Below are 17,930 nucleotides of genomic sequence, written 5' to 3'. Positions count from 1 at the left end.
AAAGCAAGGCTCTCAATAGAGAATCGCCACAGGATGATACCAAAGGGATTCTTATTCGAGAGTTTACCAAACACTTCCAATAATATACTTTTATACCTTTGTACAAAATTTCCATGACCATGTAGATATTCCCAGCGTCGATTTTAAATCTCAATAAAACGTCCGTATAAAAGTATAAAATATATCGTTACACTCTTCGCGGTTTTTTTTAATACAAAAAACTTTAGCAATTTTTCATAAGTAGTAGTGAGAGAGTTATGATAATCATGCTTTCATTACCTATATAATTATTTGCGTACTTAACAATTTGCGAAAAATTATCGTACGACAAGAAAAATTCCCTCGTGTAAAGCACAGGTGGTCATTACTTTGCAGCGAGTATTAATCGCGCAAATTGATGGCAATCGATTTCTTTTGCATAGAAAACCACGGCCATTAAGCTGCGATAACACTTAATATATTGTGGTAACAAGTGTGACGTAAGTAGAGTGACGACGAGGGCGCAACAAAATGTAGAGTATCGTTTGTGACTGACGAAAATGTAACAATCGTATTGCGACTTAGATATTCTATTTTTTTTTCTTTTCATTTATGGGAACTACGAAGACGTGCGGTGCCGTTACCATCGGAACTATAGTATATAAAAAAGAACGGTTATCTGACAAAAAAATTGGATTGATACCATCGATTGATAACTGAGACAGTGCTGGAAAGTGCACCTTACAGTAAGAACGTGCATACGTTGATGGAAACACGTATCGATCGTATCTCGAGTAGTAGGATAATAAAGTAAAAAAAAAAAAGAAATTATGATGCGTGCAGATCGAGCCAATCGTACGGTTTTAACACACTTGAAATATTAATAGTTACTATATAAACTAAAAGATTAAAAGTTTTAACAATTGCATTTAATGCATGGCAAAAAGATTTTCTTGTCATTAGTACATCAAATTTTTGAAATACGTATACGTTATTTTATGTTTTCAATTATTCAGAGAGAGAGATTCTTGAATTCTTCTGACAATTAGATCATTAGTGATTTCAATTTTTAAGCTTGGAAGTATAATAATATTATAAAAATAATTGTTATTCTCTCGAATGCTATATAAATCAGATTTTATATTTCTCTGCAATTCCTCGAAAGTAATAATCTACCAAGTCTTCTAGATCTATCTGCATTTAAATGCGACTACTTTAACGCAACCCAACATAAAAAACAAACATGAAATTCATATATGTCAAACTATTTAATCTGTAAAAATGTAAAATGTGAAAATTACAACTTGAAATTGATGGAATCGTATATGAAACTTGGCATTTATTTTTTATTAAAAATAAGTTGTCAAAAAAGAAAAAATAAAAGAAATTGTCTATAGCTACCTCATGCCGTTAAATTATAATTCCTCTCTTTCTTTTCCTCGTGTCAGGAAATCTCCTCGACACTCGGTTCGAGACTTTGCAAAAAGCCGTACGATGGCGAGCAAGCGTGCGATAGGCGGGAAACATGCGAGAAATCGGATTGACATACAAAAAAGAAACAACCAAGAGAAGAAAGTGAGTGGAATCAATTTCCAGTCGGCTGTTGCATGGATGAAGGGTCAGAAATGTGAATGGTGAATGGTGGAATTCAGTCGACTGATCAAGCGGACAAAGCGAGTGACAAAAGGAAGGGAGAGAAAGAGTGAGGCAAGCGCTAGAGCGAGAAAAAGGGAGACGGAAGTACAATAGGCTGGTGTTCATAAATCCATAACACTAGGTTAAACATCAAGAGTCAAGATTTGTGACGACGACAGAGAGCGGTGTTGTGTGTCTGTTTGTTTGTTATGTGTTTGTTGTATGCGTGCGTGCGTATGTGTGTGTGCGCATACATACGTGTGATTTCAAATTTGCTGTAGTAATAATAACCCAAGTGTGTAAGGTGTACGTGTTACGATGCAAGAAATTCGAAGAAGGTGAAGAGATCGTTTAAGAACATGATCGTAGTACGATCGTGTTCCTTTAACGTACACGGTGCACGTGGAGGGGTCATACAAAGAAAAGTTATATACATAGAGCAAAAATCGAACGGATTTTCGAGCATGTTTGCTCCATTATTTGCCACCGGTTTCGCCTAAGCAACTATTTTTTCCTCCATTTACAATTGCGCGACATCCAAACAATAAAATTCATTTAGCTTTCTTGTTACTAACGACAAATAGTTCTTTCGTCACATCCTTGTCCTATCGCTCTGGTTCACACGATAAAACCAGGAGACGAAATCAGAGCCAGTCAATTAAAAAGTTGCAATACGTAGTCCGCAAAACGCGTGGCACAGCAAAAAAAAGAGAAATATAAAATATACAACACCGAGGAGGTGTGTGTGTGTGTGTGTGTGTGTGTGCGCGCGCGCGAGCATAAGGAAACACAAATATGCCAGATGAGATCTAAGCGTGAGAAAGTAATGATCGTGATATATGTCGCCTAAAAAAAGCTTAAAAATTTTCATAATTAAATTTTTTCTTTTGCGCTGCTAATATATTTGTCGCGTAGAAGTTCATGATCAATATCAAAAAGTTCACTAGAAATATAAAAAACGCAAAGAAAGAGAAAGACAAATATCAATTTTATGTGTAATGTATGTAGATAAGTCGAGAGAAGTCGCCACCCTGAGTGAAACCGGTCGTTGCCGACTCGATATTCACAAACTCACAATTGCAATCGATAGTTATTCACAGACAGTTTGAGGAACGAGCCGAAAACGAGCGTTTTGGTGATCAAAGCTTAATTGTGAATGACGAAGAAACATATAAAAGCGAGTAAGTTAAGTTTTTCTGTGCTAATTGCGGCTTTAAGAGACAAAGGGCAAATGTACTGGAAAAGAAAATGCAAGCAAAAGCAGCGTGAGTCCGCGAGTCGGAGCGATTCGAAGTCACTAGCTGTTGAAAAATCAACGATCAAATGATCGAAAATGAATAAGATAATAGAAGTGAAAATAGATAAACATCGAGATTGATATAAAAAAAGTATAGTACGTGATAATACCGAATGACAACACGCCGCGCCGTAACCGCGCATAATAGACTTACGTTATAAGAAATGATAACCCTTTCAGCTCGTCTAAATCATAAACAAATCCTCTATAAGTACATAAAATTAGCGTTTACATTATATGTTAATAATTATAATAAAACTATCTTTAACCATTAATTGTGTGCTTATAATTCGTTCGTTTATCGAGGCTTGACACACACGCTGAAATATTACTATATTACTACTTATAATATTAATCTTGGAAGGCTATTTCTCCCGAATTATCTCTTTGTTTCCCTGCGATTATGCTCGTCCGAGTGTTTTACGTGACAAAATTTGAATAAGACTTGAATAAGTTAATAACATTAATGCCAAGGAAACTTGGTGATAAACAGACTTAGCCGTTCAAGATTAATTTGTCGCAGCTATCGCTACTAAGGCTAGTAATTTGCTTCGAAGGTTTCGATATTCAAACTTTGAAACTTCTAAAGAATTTGAAGCTTCCAAGTTTCCAAGTTTCAAAAAATATATTTGTGTAAATAAATTTGTGCGAATTCATTCAGAGAACGCTAAAAATATTGTAAGTAAAAAGAATTAATTAATATATATGCTCAAAAATGTGTAATTATTTCTAAATAATAATTTTCAAGTATTATTATAACATGAAAATTATTACATATATATATGAGCATATATATTAATTCTTTTTACAATATTTTTAACGTTTTCTAAATGAATTCGCCATTCACACAAATATATATTTTTGAAACTTTGACACTGCGAAGCTTCGAAGTTAACTTGGAACTTCGAAGCTCCGCAACTTCAAAGACACCTTAAACTTCGAAGATTCCAAGTTGCCAAAAGTAACAGCCCTAATCGCTACTTGGACTATGTTCTACGAATCCATTTTCTTCAATGTAGGTACTACATGTACAATATGTACGATCAGAAAATATATACGAGTGAGGCAGAGAAACGCGTTAAAATTTACAATACATCTACCGAATTGCACAATCGTCAATTATCTCTTTATCGTACCGGGAGAAAACGTTGTCTAATTTTAATCGAGCCTGTTTGTCTTACTTTATTAAAAATCATTAAAGATCGCCTGTGCGGTAATCGCTAAAAAAAGATGCATTATACGTCAACAGGGAAACTTATGACAATGGTGGTTGCAGATAGTGGTAGATACTTAACTTGGCGGCAAATACTTACAAACAAATTGTTTTTCATGTTGCACACGTGTACATCGCCAGTGAATTATTCCAGAAGAGAAGGTGTAGGCGAGAAAAGAATAATGCGCGACGTAACAAAAGCGCGAGGTCAATGCGTGAGTGACACGAAATCAGTGAAATCAGGCTTTTGTGGCCCGACGCGACGTGTGTAAATGCGAAGAACCAGGATCTGCCATAAACTAGAGCAACTTCCGCCTTCTCTTTTTCTTTTCCTTATTCTTATTCTTTTTCTTTTTCTTTTTCTTGGAATAATGTATTAGGTTCAGTATATTGAGCTGTTTAAATCTTTAAATGCTTAGATATGGAATAAACACAGACAATTTTTGTACAATTTTTGATACAATTTACATCATCCATGAATAGTATGTAGTAATTCTTTCTCTTGGAATATACAATATAATAATTGTTTAAATGAAAAAGCCGAGATGAGTTTAGCTGATTCTTTAAATTCTTTTATTGTCAATTCGTCACTCTTGTTACACAGATCCTCGAAATATGGACCGGTTTTAATTCAAGTGGAAAAACAAACAAGATTACCAGACGATATACGCCATGTTTGAGCTGTTAAATAATTAAATTGTTGAGTTGATTAATGGTTCCGCATGTATATGAGTTATATATATACACACACAGGTGTTTGCATTATATGATTACGCGTGCTAAATTCGTTCGTCTGCTCGACTTTGTGAAAATTATTTCGCGCAAATATATTACGCGCGTGTGTGTGTGTGAGCGTTCTTCAATTTCTTTTTTTCCCAGCTGGCCGCTAAGCGTCAGTACGTCCGGTAATCCGTGCGTGTACATTAAACGGATGCAATCACAATGATCACACTTTCGCGATCGAATGATATGATGAGCATGTGTCTCGAAAAGAGAATTGCGCTCGGTCTATGTCTATGGTGTTTGTAATCTAATTACATATGTTATGTAATGTACGGTGCATTCTTTTATTTGCTGTCACAATACGCGTGCGCACGTCATTCGTCTACGTGTGTTATGGATTTGTGAGCATCGGCTACTGGGGCACAAAACAATAGTCAAAACATTGTCACTTCTTACGCAACTATTGAATGTATATATTTCGTGCTTTGCCTTTACGTTGTCTCTATTTATGGAAGCCAGACACGAATACGAAGCCATTTGATTTGTGTGAACGTGTGTATGTGTGTTTGAACGAAAGCATGGAAAACAGATGGCATCGATTCACTTTCGTTTTAATTTATTTTAGCAAATTTATTTCAACGCTATCAACTACGCATAAAATGGGTAGGGTCACGCGAATTTGTATATGCAAAGTGTATCCAAAGTTGCATTTGCTAAAGCTAGATAATACAAGTATCGAGCGCGCGAAATTCTGAAAATTGAACGTTGAAACCAGTATCTTCGCACAGGAATATAAAGGAGAGTCCGAAAGTAAATGCGTCATCTCAATTAATTTCTTTTATCTCTCCATAAACATTAATGTATGTAATAACACGCCAATTATTATATAAGTATAAGAGAAATATGCATTTGTGTGATCCTGATGGACGAGAGACGAGGTATGAGTTTTCTCGTGTCGTGTAGAGAATGTTTGAAATTTCGAAAGCACGAACAATATTATTGTTCTCTCGGATATCCGACAAATTATATGCTGCGGCTGTGTGAGGTAGGAGAGGAGGATTTACACGCGGATTTTTTCATGTAAAGATAATTTGGATTGTACTTTCTCGGCCTATATGCGGCAAAAAGCAAATCCAAATCCATTCATTTGATCATCAAAAAATATTGTTACAATTATAATCTAGTAATCTAATAGTAATAATGGACTATCATTCATTCATCTTATTTTGTTTTAAAGCCATAGCTAAACCGGAAACTATTGTACATATACATATAAAATATGTAATCCCGGAATATATATTTTTAAAATGTAAAATTTTCAAGTTAAAAAGTACAATAAGTTTAAATTGATTTTATTTGCGTCAGTCAAAATTTATTATAGTCCGTTCTTTAATTAAATATAATTAAATTTAGTTATTTACCGTTCGTTATATGCCAATGCAATGTAACGTGAAACGTAAACGTCGTATCTCGAAAGTACGATTCTATCGAAATCTCTATCGGGGGAAATTCTACTTTGCCAGAAAATGTAGGAACAAGAGGAGTCTCTCAAATTTCTCCGAATACGCGGAACAAAAGAACCGGCGAGAGCCGATCGATATTCACGCGGTTGAGTAAGTATTGTTTTGAAATAAAAAAAAGTGCGTCTCAAAGTTTTCGATGAATAAAATAATGCAAATTCAAGTTTACAGGTATAATTACAAAGGAGGCAAGTCCGAAACGTATTAAAAGTCGCGCAAGTCGCGTACATACATATACCTGCGAGAGTCCGCTCGTCAAAAGCAATTTCAATACTTTCTTCCATTTTAATGACCTGTTGTATGATACATAACGAGTTGCTCGCGAACGTGCAACGGTATATAACGGCACATACATTGTAAAACATAATATTTCGACAATCATCGATTACACACCTTTTAATTACGTATCGCGAATTATATTCGCAAAGTGAAAGAAGATAGCTCTGGGATGCATTGCTTTGCGCATGTGTGTATCAGAAACAGTTTCAGAATAGTATGTCAGAACAGGGAGGGCATCGCATACAATATATATGATAGAGAAATTGCGAGTGACATCGACTGCCAGAGTTAGACAGAAACTTGAAGGACCGTTCTCACGAGAAGACAGATTCGAAGATATATGCTAATGTACGAAACGAGAAAGAGACTCCTATATTGGATCGATGATGAGAGGCGAGGGCATGTAATACACGTTTAAATAAATGATTCTAAATATGTGTGTACTTTGCGCTAATGTTCACTACACAAGACACAATTATTTATATTATAAACTTCAAGCGTAGATATTACTGACAAGTATCAATCGTATCTCGTGTTAGTATGATATTTTTATAAGGTCTGGAAAAGCAATACAGTAATGTAATCGACATAATCGATAAAGCTTTACGAAACTATTAACGTACTCTAATACTATTAAAATATAATTTAAATAAGAGTTTCTGTGTATGTGTGTGTATGTGTAGCCGCTCGCGCGGCATTTTTGTAGGAAAATAGCCTAAATCAAATTTTGAATACCTATATATATATCGACTGTCTTGCTTTTCGCTTGTGTATATAGGTATCTTCGGTGAACTTTGAAGAATGTACACGTACGATCGAACTCGGACAGACGAAAGACAAGTAAAACACGAAAGAGATCGATCGACAAGTGTACAGTCAAAAGTATCTACAGAGGCAGAGAGAAAGATCAAGGCAAGATCGATTTTTCTACGAACCAGGAGGGAGAGACAAACTTGAGGTTTTGTGACCGAGAGTACACCATAAACTATAAAATATATGATAAAAAAATCAAAACACAGACTTGATATTACAGATATGTTAATAAAATTTAATTATCAATTCGGAAAAAAAAAACAGTCACACAATGCAAATCCGACGCAGAAATGTTAGAATAAAATAATCAAATTTTTTCAAATGTTTGCTTTCATATAATCAAGTATGATATATCAAGCATCTGCTTTATAATCACTTCTCATAATTTAATTGTGTCAATTTTTGCTTTAAATAAAAATAAGTTTAAACGAAATTCTTCGCGATCGACGTTCTCATCCATGAATTTTTGCGGTATAGCTGTGAGTGTATCAATAATCGGAGCACAGGTGTACGCAAGGTGAGGAGGGGGTGGCAGGACCAAAGGATAAGCAACGAGTAGATAGTTAACTAGGTATTCGAGCTATCGTTCAACGATCGACTTACACGTGCTTGCACGTGAGAACGAGACAAGTACCTCTAATGACGGATCAATACGCGCGCGCGCTTTTTACGTTTATGCGCAATAAGAACATTTATGCGTAAATTAATCTCCCGCAATATAGATTGCGGTAAACGTCATGTTAATACGTGACGTTACATCAAACAAAGAAGATCGGAAAAATGATCGATTAATGTCCATTTCTACCAATGCCGATTAACTTTTTAATCTCGGTTACTTCTTATCCTTTTCTAATTTCAGGAATTTAGAAAAAGATAAAAAGTGAACTTTAAACCGAGGTTAAAGTTAATCCGTATTGGTAGAAATGAACATCAGTTGGGTCGAATCAGTTAGATCCTTTATATTATATGTATATAATATCCTAAATATAATATCACGGCGCGTGAGAGGTCTAATGCAACATGATCTCTTACGTTTCGTACAAATGCTTTAATTCGAATAAGTTTTCAGACAGTATACGCATTCTTAGTAATTATCGGTAATTATATTATTATTACTATCTGATAAAATGCAATTAAATTTTGTTTCTATAATTAAATTTCAAAAGATAGTACCATTTGAATTAAATATAAATAATATAAATAAAATGTATAAAATTTTAACAAAACTCAGCTTGATTTTCGAGCACAACAGAGCTCAACAGATAAAATTGAGATGTTTATCATGTAGCTATATATCATTGAATTTAAGAGCAATGTTGACCTTTATAATTATTAAAGTGGTATTATGCGATAAGCCGCGGATACCTTAAGCTGCAGTTTCTCCGACTGTACTTAAGTTTCTCATCAAATCCCCATAACGAGAGTATGCGGTAAAGAGATATATACGTCGCGAATCGTTACCTGGAGCTAAGAACTTGTGTATCAGGCCATTGTTATCGGAACTATCACCGCGATTATTCTGCTCGCGTGACGACAATACCGCGGCGCGGCGGCGACGGAATCGCTATCATAATTCAAACCAGGATCCAGGGCTTTCAAGTACAACGGCGACGTGCTTTAACAACTAGACGCCGACTGGCTTTAAACAAGTGCTCGTTACGGCAACTGAAATTGCGCGAGTGATTTCTCACCGAAATGTCGTTAGCAATATCACAGATGAGAAACTATTCCCGTGTTCTGCGTATGAAAATCACTAAATATCCGTGTGAAAAGATTTCGAATATTTATACGATACAAAAGTCGGCTCATCCGATTCTATTTACCTCGTGCTTGTAATCTCGATTCGAAAGTCGACTTATGTTCCTGTTAAAAAACTTGGTATGTTGTCTAATATCATAAGAAAAGAAAGGAAAAGAGAGAAAAAGAGACATAAAAAGGACGGGAATCTCCTACCTTTAACATCATCGTCTTCGATCGTTGTGCTGCTGTCAGTAGATTCCTTCACTTGAGAGCCATCGCCCTTCTTCGTGATGATGCTTCGACCTGAAGTACGCAGAGCGTTTCAATAAATCGACATTAGGAAAATGAAAACAAAGGAAAGATAGATAGATAGAGAGAGAGAGCAGAACAAAAATAGTATCAAAGATTTATCAGAGATAGGAACAAGAGAAGAAAAGAAAAGATAAAAAACGAGATATAGAGAAAGAGAAAAAACGTTGTAAAAAACGGAACAATTTTGAAACGAGGATATGAACTAGGAGAATATAAGAGGCTGGATTAGATGGGTCCACTCGGGATCTTCGAGTGTTTATTTAAATCCGTTTTTCAATGCATACCTCGAGATGGTTTTGAGAACATTTCTCGATTTTAAATGTGCTCCACAACATTATTATAGCTGACGTCAAACGCTCGAATTTGAAAAAAACATTGTCTCTTCTTAATGCGACAGGAGCGCGCGCGCGCATACACGCACACCACAAGTTCGCTTCAGACGCCGAATGTTAATCTGAAACCAGCAACCAGCTTGTCCGCTTTCTTAGACGAAAAAAAAGAGAGACAGAATGAGCGAATATTTTCTCTCTCCATGAATGCTTATTGATCGCGAAACAAAAATGCAATCAAGTACCGCTGTTATAATCTGTGTGTTATTCGTTTCGTGCGCATGGAAAAAATGTTAATTAAATTCGTCGAACGTTTGTCTGAAGCAATCGACGTCGCACCAACGAGTAATCACGGATTTTTATATCATTTCACTTTTTATATTATCGATCGCACGAAATATTTTCGTATCGATGTAATTGCGATCTCTTTTTTGCATCTTTTGCAAATCAATTTTATACCTTGCGTTCTTACACGTCATAACCTTTGAGTTTACAAAAGGGAATATAAATCTCCTGTCGCGTAAAGAAGAAACTGACGTCGTGCGCGCAAAATGTAAAGAAAATTTTATCGTTCAAACATCATCGTTCACAGTTTCCAATTAGATATTTTATGTTCCTTACAAATTCTAGCCCTCACAAGTACGATTATAATTTGTATTCGATAATTAATTTAACTCAATTATCAACCGTAATATTTATTCTTAATGTTACTACATAAATAAACAATTATTTATGTTTTCAACATGTGCAGAATTAGAACGGGTATTTGCTCATACTTAGCAAATACGTTATATTATAGTAATAAGAATTCTTAAATAAAACAAAAATAATTTAATGAGTAGAACACATTTATAAACAACACGCACATGGCGATCGACGAGCTCAAGAATGCTGAGGGTCAAGATATACATAAACAGATTGTGTATCGGATTGGATATGACAGAAATAACCATTCCAAAGGAAGACGAGAAACGAATCATGGAAAAGAGAAACAGACAGAGAAAGACTTAACGGAAAAGTCAAACATTAGAGCAAACGTGTTCATGCTGTGACAAAGTTTGTCTTCGTTCGTGCGACTTTTATCGATGCACCGACTTAATTTTCATATAACATGTTAAAGTATAATCTACCTTCGTTTATCTATGGAAAAGAATGGAATCACACCTTCAGAATTCTAAAGATATGTACAAAACTGGGTTTGACAAAAGCTGCATTTATTGTCAGTATGTCAATAGATATCTTATGCCGAGACAACAGACACACGTGTATCCTTGTACTAAAATCTTGTACTAAGATTTTCCGAAGATTAGATAAGCGAAGGTATGAAGAAGATATGAAGAAGGTATGCAAAACGGTAAGAAGTGTAAACGCATGCCATGCAATTCGATATAGCGAAGCAAGTATTTAACTATCGACATCTATACGTCATCTTTTTATTAAGATACGCGTTCAAGAAGAACAGATTGTGATATAGAGTGGGCTATAGAGTGCTTCATTCAATTTGTGATAAAAACTATGTTTTAATGTGTATATAAATTAAAAGAAATTAGAAAGAAGAAAAAATGACGAAATGCGCGTCACGACAGTATAAAGTGTAAAGTTAAAAGTAACTTCGATCTTGTTTTTTTTTCGACTAAGGAAAAGTTGACGAATTTTGCGAAAAAATACTGAACATTACTTCATTTTAATAGAACTAATGGAAAATAGCTTATAATTCTCTTCTCATATTATTGCGAAACTTTTACAGACATTCATTTCGGAATATTTTTTCGGAATATAAAACGTTCTCGTTAGATAAATTAATTCTTTTAACTTTTTCTTATTGCTAGTGTTCCATATGTATAAACACGTTACGAGCTTAACATTAAACAAATTAAATTTAAAAGCGCGGTTCTCGCGGGCTACATCAAACGTTGTGAGTCCGTTCGTTTGATGGTACGGATTGATACAGAAAAAAGCGCTAAAACCGCTAGCGAAATATGAAAAGACATTATTTTTTAAAATACCGATTGAGAATTTGCGCAATAGAAACAGTCGCAGTCGCGCGTCTGATCACTAACGAAGCATTTTCCTTTGCATGTGTTTTTACCGTATAAGAATCAATGACCGCTTACGAATAGCGTATCGATTCTCTGAAATCGCGCTCAAAATGAGAATATTTCGCACTTCCTCGATTCAAAATCTTCCGAAAACGAAATCATTTGGGAACTCATATATATTCAACACATATACAATGTGTATAATCAACATGCGCAACACATGTATATGAAGAAAAGTCATGTCACCGCGCTCGAGTAATAGGACTGAGAATGGATATATTCAACATTCCTAAAACAGTTGAGAGTTTAAGGAATATATCAAAAAAATTTTTTTTTAATCTCCCCATTACGTGAAAAATCTACATTTACATTAATTTACTTTTAGTACAACAACTAACATTTATCTACGTACTAATACTTATCTAAACAAATTGATTCAAATCTGGCGGCTCTAATTTGGAAGAGAATGGCTGCATTCCGATAGATTCACTGCCAGTGAATCTATACTGAAAATCTATAGTGTACGTTACTTAAACTATAGATTTTCAGTACTGGCAGTAAGAATATCGGAATGCAGCCAAAGTGTCTTCAAAATACTTGCTGGAATGATAATAACACTGCCCGACGAGAGAAAAATAGAGCAACGTTTAATGCAAATACTCGAGCTGTGTGCCGTGACGCGTATAACGTGCAAACGCATTCGTGCGAAATACAATAGATGTAGATGCATAAAAAGTCTAAGTAGAAAAAGCGAGTGACAGAGAACGACATACGCATGATTAATGCGCGAATTGGCGAATCGAAAAGCGAAAGCATGCCAGGATGCCAAGAGAGGGACGACGATTCGTATGGAGATCCAGCGTTTTCAAGCCGGATTAACGTGCCGACCCTAGCATGAAAGACTTCATTCTTGTGCCAGATAAAGAACGTTGAAACATTCAACTGGTTCAGTTAACTTAAACCTTAAACAATTCATCGTACCTTCAATTGCGAATTATTTTTGCTAATTATCAAATCACAAATCACGTTTCGTAATTGAACTTTTTGCTATAGAAATATAATGAGTGGAATAAAATTTCCTAATAGTATTTTAATTTAAAAAAATTGAGTATTATTATAAAATATAAGTAATACATTTTTTCAACAATTACAATATATAAGATATTTTCTTTAAAGTTCCGTAAACAAGAATATTTTTTTTCTTATTTTATACATAAAAAAAAATACGTCTGAGATAAATTGTAAATACCATTTTTATCGAGACTTTTTCGCCGAGGCAAAATTCGATTTCAACTGGAAGCCCTCACGAATCAATCGTCCCTCACGATCTAATATCGTCGACTGTATCGTGTGTAACGTCTCATGTATATCCGAGGACTCATGTGTGTGTGATATATCATATATCACTCGAGCCCTACTCTATTATCGAATCAAATAAGAGCGAAAAAAATCATTACAAGAATAAAGCGCATCCATTTTGCACCTCCGACCCATTTCGCGCGATACGAATTACCTTCGTCAAAAAAATCAGTCATAGATAGTAGAGTAAAAGTAGAGATAGATAGGTAGGTAGAGATAGATAGATAGAGATATAGATATGTAGAAAGAGAAAGAGAGAGAGAGAGAGAGAGAGAGAGAGAGAGAGAGAGAGAGAGATTTGTTCGTCAATACTATAAGTTGCTCGCATTCTCTCAAGGGAGGACATTGGCAGACAGGCAGAGCCCTAGTTCGGAAATTCATGGATTCATGGATTCTCCGGAAACCCTCGAGGCCCTATGCGCAGTTTGAGATTCATAAACCCATACGTAATTCGCGCAGTCCTGCCATCCGCGGTAGGAATATGCGCGGCCAGAAATACATAAATTTATATGACGCCCAAAATTCATGGCCGCGAGAAATACGACGTAACTCTTGATTTAAACGTTTACTCCGTAGTCCCGGAAAACACTTATGTAAACTGAATCAGCATGAAACGTACATCGATCGATGATCCTTTGCAAAGGATCAGTAATCTACCGTACACATCTAAAATCTAAAACATAATTCGCGAGCCATTATAAAACTCTGCGCGGAAATTCCTGTGGTAATATACGAGTACCGTGATTTCCGGCAATTATCGTCGACATCATCACTGTTTCACAGAAAGGAAAGGGAAACGTGAGTTATCGCAAATTATCGAACTCGACCGAGCCATATATCTAACCTAACCAACAATCCGATTGTGAAAGGAATTGTAAACATGACGACTAATAACCTTAATGACGTAATCAAGATTTCATATTCCAATGTGGCGAGCTCCGCGCGGATGTACATTGAAATCCTATACTTAAATTCAAGAAAGAATCAATCCTTTTATTTAGGATAAATTATAAATATCGCAATCAATATTATCCCGTTCTCCGAAATATTAACCCTTCGCAGAACATGTGTAATTCTGCTGCTTTCGTCGAACAAGTGGGTCTTTTAGACCAGTTAAGATTTTCAAGCTGTAATGGTGCCATAAAAAATCTGAAAAAATTCAAGTATACTTTCAAAAGTTTTAAGAATCTTTTTGTACCATTAAATATGCCTGATTCTTGTTTAGGTTTGGTTTTTTTATGAGTCCGTAAAGTCTCCGTAAAATTCGAAATGGAAATATCGAGTGGGTCTTGAAAGCCCCACTTGTTCTGCGAAGGATTAATATTAATTGTTTTTTTAATTATACAAGTTAGGAAAAATATTTTGATTAATTTCACATACAAATTGCTGTTGAAATCAATTTTGTCAGAAAGTTTACCTTGTGCGATAACAAATCACGAAAATACAATACAAATAATCGAAGCTCTTAAGCTAAATAGCTTAAAAAATAAATATTAATTTTATCGAAAAGATAAAAACACGTCAATATCTTGAGTTGTGATTAATTTTGTGCGCTGCAAATGTTTAACAATTCAAACGTATTCACATGGTTGTTTCGATGTAAACTTCATCACAAGAGTAAAAGCATAAAAAAATCCTCTTTAACATTGCAGCTACTGACGAAAGTGGAGAATCACGTGGAACTGATCCGTAACGAATCGTTTTAGGAGGGAATGTTATATACCAATTCCATATGTGTTTGTTTTAGATCACAGACGACACAATCGCGCAGTTATAAGATTTAAATAAAATTTAAATATAGATGATAACTGATAATACTCTTTTTTAATTTTTTACTTGGTTTCCCAAATACAGAAATAGAAGACCGAAAGTTAAACTCACTTTTTACGTCAGCTTTTCACGCCCGTTCAAATTTATTAACGCGTAATGTGAAATGTCATTAATATCGTTTCTTTCACAAACAGACTTTCAAGAATTATAAATCTTTCAAGATCGGTATTTCTATCATGAGCTGTCTCGATCAAGATACGGCGTGAAAAGCAGTTTGGTTAAAGAAACCGCATCTGTACTCTCAATCTGTATTTCATCCGGAGTTTGTCGCGGAGCTCTTAAAGCCGATTTCCATAATAACAATGTGCAGAAGCTCAAGGATATAACAGCCTTCTTCCCTGTTCTTTCCCCCAGAAGCAAAAGGTAAATCCGAAGATAGGGAATGAAGTCGCGTGCCGAGAGAGAGGAGCGCGGAAAAGTTGGAAAAGCTTATAGAGTTCGAGAGTCGGCTCAAGGCGATGAAATAAATTTAATTAAAGTCAAAGTTCGAGCTTTGGCGACGGCTCTTACAAGAGAGATAAAAAGCGAGAGAAAGAGAGAGAGAAAGAGAGAGAGAGAGAAAGAGAGAGAGAGAGAGGGGAAAAAGGGTATAAGAAGAAATCTCGAGGGCAAAGACGCGGGAGGACAAAGAGTTAATTGTTTCGCAGTCACTCGAACAAAGACTCGCGCCGAATATAGAACGAGGATGGACGTGTGAAAGAGAGCAGCCGTTCGTACGTAAACAAAAACGGTGTCATCTCGCTCCAGAACAATTTTCTGTCATGGTAGGTATATAAGACTGAGTTATTGAGAAATATCTGCTAAAAGCGTGACATACGCAAAAATAAAATTCTTTAGAATGAGATACTTCGAAACACATGATATTTCAAAAAACCGATAAAAATGATTAGTTAAACTATTATCGCGTATATATTATCTTTTTATACAATACTGAAAACAAATAGTCTAAAAGACTTGAAAAAATCTGCGAACATCGCCTATTAGAACTGCGAAACATCTAATATTGTATAAAAATAACTGGTTCTATAATAAAATGTCCAAGTTCAACCAAGATGTTTTATAGATAAAAAATTCCACGTTTATCCACAATCATCATAGAGTTGCCTTCTCAATTGTAGTAAAATAGAAGAAAAATCCGCCACATTCTATACCAAATGTTTAAACATATATAACGATCGTATCACGTTTTTGTTTTTCCAATAAAAATGAGCAAGTTAATTTTTTATCTATATGTATATAATAAGAAATAAAAATTTTATTTCTCAGGCATATAAGAATATCGCAGAATTTTTCGATATCATGATTATAAATTCTCGATTCAGAATATTCGCTTTGTGTATTTGTTCCAATCTAGCAATCCACCATCAACTATACCCGATATTTTATAAATGTGTGTGAACATATCTTTAAAATGTCATTAAAATGTACAAAAGAGACATACACACGTATATATACATACTCTAACACCGACTGTATCAAGGGGTAAAACACACGTGTGTTATACAGATACATATTACACGTGTATCAGGTATCGAATCTACGAATGCAAGATGCTTAGCTACTTGTCAATCTAAAAAGAGGGGGTGGGCAAGGGGCGAGGGGCGAGGAATATTTTTCGGTTGTATATATCATGTTAATACACACACACACACACACACGTGTGTGTGTGTGTGTGTGTGTGTATGCAATGTATAGATGCATATGCCATACATAATGTGACATATTATTTGTCGAACATCTATTATACGGGTGTGGAACGAACCCGCGTGTATTTACGCTAGTCGAGCAAATAACAGCGAGATATATACATACGCATATATGTATGCATATATGCAAATATATGCAATGCCTATAATGACCCATATTCGCACTCATCTGTCAAGATGGCAATGCCATTTTTACGAGAAAAAAGTTGATGCTGCGCAAATTACAGCTAAGATTAATGCTTATTTTAAGGAGGTTGGTTGCAGTCACGTTGCGGGGCAGGCGGCGGGGCAGGGGAAAGCCTATAGGTGTGTTTTCGTTGCGTAAAATAAACGAGTTTTAGCAAATGAATATGTGAAATGCATTTAATTAGCTGTTTCTTAAGGTTTTAAATCGTTATACAATTAAAACCCAAATACGTTATTATCCACGTTGAAATGTGGCAAAATATGCTGTTTTACTCGTATTTTTACAATTTCTTGATAACTATGTAGACAAATTGTTTCAGTTTTCGTAAAAGTCCTTCCTAAATATGTAAATAATTATTTGTGCACCTATTTTCATTAAATTCTTATCATTTTTAATATGCTTTCGAGAGTTACAGAGTTACATTTCATCGTAACATTTTTGCTACGTCACCTGTTTGTAAGAGTATATAACTTCAATAATTAACTGCTCGACAACTATGCAGACAATTGTCTTTGGCATGGACGACAGATTCCCATACGAATATCCCAGACGAATATCCTCCATATATTTGAATTAACTCTTATCATATTGATTTGAGCAACCAACCTCCTTAATCTCCTTCTCTTTTTTAATTTGTCATTTCTAAATATTTTACTGCTTTTGTAATAATCTGTTAATTTTTCACGTATCATATACATTTCATAAAAATAAAAATGTAAATATTGTTTGCAAAAATTTCTTATAAAGAGCTGAAGTACACAACTTTCTATTAATATTTTCATTCATGTGTAGTCTTTTTTATTGATCTTATTTATTATTATCTTCCTAACAATGGAATTTATTATCAATTTTTAAAAACTACAACGCGACGAGCCATGTAATGTTTTTCAATATTCTTGCATAAATCTATGTTATATATATGTCTAATAATTAACTTTGTATCCAAATATCTCTATCACATTTCGAATG

At 34.9% G+C, this 17,930-nt stretch overlaps 1 protein-coding gene across 1 annotated transcript in view; it reads right to left on the bottom strand.

The window, feature by feature from the left end:
• The window catches only part of LOC112463733 (calcium/calmodulin-dependent protein kinase type II alpha chain), a gene marked incomplete at its 5' end in the record, with an annotated part of 76,028 nt that overhangs the window by 21,407 nt on the left and 36,691 nt on the right, over nucleotides 1–17,930 (bottom strand). Inside the window, one exon of the mRNA XM_025030261.1 lies at nucleotides 9,413–9,502. Within this exon, the coding sequence (XP_024886029.1) occupies nucleotides 9,413–9,502 (90 nt within the window). The remainder of the gene's footprint in view (nucleotides 1–9,412; nucleotides 9,503–17,930) is intronic.

The sequence above is a fragment of the Temnothorax curvispinosus genome, unplaced genomic scaffold, assembly GCF_003070985.1.
Source record: "Temnothorax curvispinosus isolate PA1 unplaced genomic scaffold, ASM307098v1 QBEX01013599.1, whole genome shotgun sequence".
In the NCBI taxonomy this organism is placed as follows: domain Eukaryota; kingdom Metazoa; phylum Arthropoda; class Insecta; order Hymenoptera; family Formicidae; genus Temnothorax; species Temnothorax curvispinosus.
Note: the sequence above shows the minus strand (reverse complement) of the source record. Positions and strands in the feature narration are given on the sequence as shown.